Source organism: Borostomias antarcticus (assembly GCF_949987555.1).
Source record: "Borostomias antarcticus genome assembly, chromosome: 3".
Lineage (NCBI taxonomy): Eukaryota > Metazoa > Chordata > Actinopteri > Stomiiformes > Stomiidae > Borostomias > Borostomias antarcticus.
This window is the reverse complement of record NC_140236.1, coordinates 36,323,708-36,328,707: the sequence shown is the minus strand read 5'-3', so window position 1 is coordinate 36,328,707 and position 5,000 is coordinate 36,323,708. Positions and strand designations below refer to the sequence as shown.

At 56.7% G+C, this 5,000-nt stretch overlaps 1 protein-coding gene across 1 annotated transcript in view; it reads left to right on the top strand.

The window, feature by feature from the left end:
- Nucleotides 1–5,000, top strand: part of ankrd24 (ankyrin repeat domain 24) — a gene marked incomplete at both ends in the record, with an annotated part of 20,377 nt that overhangs the window by 10,721 nt on the left and 4,656 nt on the right. Inside the window, 4 exons of the mRNA XM_084436185.1 lie at nt 1,754–1,928; nt 2,365–2,549; nt 4,090–4,253; nt 4,929–5,000. The exon at nt 4,929–5,000 is cut by the window's right edge and continues 376 nt beyond it. Of these exons, the coding sequence (XP_084292311.1) occupies nt 1,754–1,928; nt 2,365–2,549; nt 4,090–4,253; nt 4,929–5,000 (596 nt within the window). The remainder of the gene's footprint in view (nt 1–1,753; nt 1,929–2,364; nt 2,550–4,089; nt 4,254–4,928) is intronic.

The following is a 5,000-nucleotide window of genomic DNA, read 5'->3' as shown; positions in this document are numbered from 1 at the left end:
CCTATCTCTCCCCTGTCTCCCCTGTCTCCCCTGTCTCCCCTGGTCTCTCCTGGTCTCCCCTGGTCTCCCCTGGTCTCCCCTGGTCTCCCCTGGTCTCCCCTGTCTCCCTGGTCTCCCTGGTCTCCCCTGTCTCCCCTGGTCTCCCCTGTCTCCCCTGGTCTCCCCTGTCTCCCCTGGTCTCCCCTGTCTCCCCTGGTCTCCCCTGTCTCCCCTGTCTCCCCCGTCTCCCCTTGTCTCCCCTGGTCTCCCCTGGTCTCCCCTGTCTCCCCTGGTCTCCCCTGGTCTCCCCTGTCTCCCCTGTCTCCCCTGGTCTCCCCTGTCTCCCCTGGTCTCCCCTGGTCTCTCCTGGTCTCCCCTGTCTCCCCTGGTCTCCCCTGTCTCCCCTGGTCTCCCCTGTCTCCCCTGTCTCCCCCTGTCTCCCCTGTCTCCCCCGTCTCCCCTGGTCTCCCCTGGTCTCCCCTGTCTCCCCTGTCTCCCCTGGTCTCCCTGGTCTCCCCTGTCTCCCCTGTCTCCCTGGTCTCCCCTCTCTCCCCTGTCTCCCCTGGTCTCCCCTGTCTCCCCTGTCTCCCCTGGTCTCCCTGGTCTCCCCTGGTCTCCCCTGTCTCCCCTGGTCTCCCCTGGTCTCCCCTGTCTCCCCTGTCTCCCCTGTCTCCCCTGTCTCCCCTGGTCTCCCTGGTCTCCCCTGTCTCCCCTGGTCTCCCCTGGTCTCCCCTGTCTCCCTGTCTCCCCTGGTCTCCCCTGGTCTCCCCTGTCTCCCCTGGTCTCCCTGGTCTCCCCTGGTCTCCCCTGGTCTCCCCTGTCTCCCCTGTCTCTCCCCTGGTCTCCCTGTCTCCCCTGTCTCTCCTGGTCTCCCCTGTCTCCCCTGTCTCCCCTGGTCTCCCCTGTCTCCCCTGGTCTCCCCTGTCTCCCCCGGTCTCCTCTGTCTCCCCTGTCTCCCTGTCTCCCCTGGTCTCCCCTGTCTCCCCTGGTCTCCCTGGTCTCCCCTGTCTCCCTGGTCTCCCCTGTCTCCCCTGTCTCCCCTGGTCTCTCCTGGTCTCCCCTGGTCTCCCCTGGTCTCCCCTGGTCTCCCCTGGTCTCCCCTGTCTCCCTGGTCTCCCCTGGTCTCCCCTGTCTCCCCTGGTCTCCCTGGTCTCCCCTGGTCTCCCCTATCTCCCTGGTCTCCCCTGTCTCCCTGGTCTCCCCTGTCTCCCCTGTCTCCCCTGGTCTCCCTGGTCTCCCCTGTCTCCCTGGTCTCCCCTGTCTCCCCTGGTCTCTCCTGGTCTCCCTGGTCTCCCCTGGTCTCCCTGGTCTCCCCTGGTCTCCCCTCTCTCTCCCCTGTCTCCCCTGTCTCCCCCTGGTCTCCCCTGGTCTCCCCTGGTCTCCCCTGTCTCCCCTGGTCTCTCCTGTCTCCCCTGTCTCCCCTGTCTCCCTGTCTCCCCTGTCTCTCCTGTCTCCCCTGTCTCTCCTGTCTCCCCTGTCTCCCCTGTCTCCCCCGTCTCTCCCCTGTCTCCCCTGGTCTCCCCTGTCTCCCCTGGTCTCCTGGTCTCCCCTGGTCTCCTGGTCTCCCCTGTCTCCCCTGTCTCTCCTGTCTCCCCTGGTCTCCCTGGTCTCCCTTGTCTCCCCCGTCTCTCCCCCTGTCTCCCCTGGTCTCCCCGTCTCTCCCCCGGTCTCCCCTGTCTCCCCTGTCTCCCCTGGTCTCTCCTGTCTCCCCTGGTCTCCCTGGTCTCCCCTGTCTCCCCTGGTCTCTCCCCTGGTCTCTCCCCTGGTCTCCCAGCTGAAGGAGCGTGTGCAGCAGGTGGAGGCGGAGAGAGACCGTCTGCAGGGGGATCTGGAGGAGCTCAGGACCGGTCAGGGGTCAGGGGTCGGGGGTCAGGACGGGGTCGGGGGTCAGGACGGGGCCGGCCACTCAGAGGGCATTGAAGACATGGACGACATGCTGGTCTTCCCGGGTGAGTGTGTGTGTGTGTGTGTGTGTGTGTGTGTGTGTGTGTGTGTGTGTACGTACACAGTATCACTCTGTGACAAGGCTCCGAACCGGTTCAAGGAACGGAAACGAAAACCGGAAACGAACGGTATTTTACGAGGAACAGAAACAGGAACGAAAACAAAATGGTCTTTAATTGTTCCAGGACAGAAACGTTAATTTGAAATCTTTAAAACCGGTTAATAACGTTATTTTTTTGTTCTTTGTAGTAGGCCTGTATGTTGGTGGCGGAACACGAGAACGGAAACGTTAAATATGCTGGTTCTGCTCGGATCGAACCGATTGAAAATAATTTCGTTTTTAAGCCCTGCTCTGTGATGACCGTGATGTTATGATAGTAGCAGGGGTTTCAGTTGTATTTTTCTGACCCCTGTTGATATCTCTTTAATATGGTCTCCTAGGTGCGGAGAGGCTGCTCTCCAGGCAGTCCCGAGACCCGGATGCCCAGGAGGAGGGCTCCTCTCTGGGGGAGACGGACTCGGCGGACCCCTCCCCTGCTCCCGGAGACCCCGCCCATATGGCCGACCTACGCAGACAAGTGGAGGAGCTGAGCTCACAGAACGCTGAGCTGACTCTCAAAGTGCAGGTAGAGATGCACACGCACACACACACACACACACACACACACGCACGCACGTACGCACACTCGCAGACACACACTCACTCACACACGCACATACACACACTCACACACGCACATACACTCACACTCACTCACACACACACGCACACATACACTCACACACACACACACACATATGCACATACACTCACACACACACGCACACACTCACACACACACACACAAACACACACACACGCACGTACGCACACTCGCACGCACACATGCACATACACGCACGTACTCACACACGCACATACACACACACACACACACACGTACGCACACTCGCACGCACACGCACACACACACACACACACACACACACACGCATGCACACACACACGCACACACACACTCACACACACACACACACACACCCACACACACACACTCACTACACACACACACACACACCAGTGAACGGAGCTAATAAATAGTTCCAGATGATCTTTGTAAGCGTGTGTGTAGATCAGTCCTTACTCAGCGGATGTTGCTGATTGAGCCGTTAGTCAGAACCACTTCAGGTCCATGACGCAACTCTGTCCACTCCAGGTATAAATAGACCAGCATCAGAGACAGGGGATGTGGGGACACATGTCCCACTAACGAGGTCATTCTCTAGATGTGGTCTCAGAGAAGACTGGGGCTGGTTCTGCAGATAGAAGTCAGCAGGGCTGAGCTATGTATCACAGCCATGTCTCTCCTATTATGCTTTTTTAGCCTCTCTTACTCTGAAATGTAATTTAATGTAATGTACAGTATTGCTTTATAAATGTTCTTAGCCGGTAGACAAACATATTCCAGGAGCTTGCTCGATCGCCTTGTTGAGAGGGGTCAGGGAAGAATTTTTACAGCTCACTTATCTGACCCCCGGGTGATTACTGGTTTTTTGCTTCCCTCTGGAATATGTAGGGGTGGGACGTCTGCCCACCTCCCTTGTTCTCTGTAAAGTGCATTGTGTTGCCTCTGGGTATGAAATGCGCTATACAAATAAAGCTTTGATTGATTGACTGAGTAGGACAGCGTAGTACCATAGCGTAGTACCACCTAGCCTTATTTCTGGATATCAGTCCTCTCTTGATCGTCTCTATCAAAGGGACTGTCCCCTCGTTCGCCCCCTGCTCACATCACAGTTCAGTGGCGCGAAAGAGTTACTTTGCTCACCCGCTCTTCTGTGATGTCACGGCGTGTGTCGTGTGCGGCCTGGTCTGTAGATAGTACTACAACAATCCTCCCGCCTAAGCACTTATTGTATTTTATTGTATTATGTTATATTGCACTGTACTTTAGATTGCTATTCTTGCACTTTGCCTTCAGCACTAGATTATGCTCTTAGTCACTTGTTTTAGAGAGAAGATGCACTTGTGAGTTCTGGCAAGTAGTAGTACATTGGCTCTTCCTACGTTAAATGCAATTATTCTTAGTCGCTTTGGATAAAAGCGTCTGCTAAATGACTGTAATGTAATGTAATGTAATGTAAAAACGACTGACTGTAATGTAGATGCTGGAGATGTTTGAGAAGGACGACACCGACATGCAGAGCTCCAGCGCAGACCTGGTCCCCATGGCCCAGTACGAGAGCCTGAGGAGGGAGTTTGAGGCTCTGCAGGAGCGCTACCACCAGGCCCAGGCTTCTGAGGCCTCCAGCGTGGCGGGAGACGACGGGTGAGTTCCAACGCCGGTGACCCTCACGAGCGCCAGACACCGCTGCTCGTCCAGCCCGCGCCGGGATCGAATAGTACTTCAATCGTCTACCCCATGGGTTCCCAATCTCCATCAATGTGGGCCTCCCCTCTGAAAACAGTGACACACCCGCGCCCCCCCAACCCCCCAAATGTGTCCATTTTGCAAGGCAGCGTTAGCTAGCCCATAACGTTACACAGCTAAGTTAGCTCGTTGGCACCTGCTGCTAGTTAACGTTATGACGTTTTTGCACAATACATTCATGCCTGCGGGGGGAGGCTCTCTCTGCACTATCCACACATTTAGTATACATCTCTCCCATTATTTATTTAGATCTTCTGACCTTTAAAATCACATTTCATTCATAGAGACCATAGACATTTTAAAAATAAAAAACATGTTTTTCCTTCTTTTTTTTCTAACCATCCTCCGCCTCCCCTGAATTTCTTTGAGGCCCCCCAGGGGAGGCCCGCCTCACAGTTTGGGAACCCATGGTCTAGCCAACTATCTGGAAGATCTCCCCCGCTGTTTGTATCTGACTTGCTGCCTCTCTGTTTGATCCAGGTGGGAGGAGAAGACGGGGGGGGAGGAGAAGACAGGGGGGGAGGAGAAGGAGGGGGCGGGGGAGGGGAAGGAGGGGAAGGAGGAGGGGAAGGAGGCGGGCGGGGAGAAGGAGGCGGGCGGGGAGGCGGCTGAGGGGGAGAGCGTGGAGGCGCTGCAGGAGAGGCT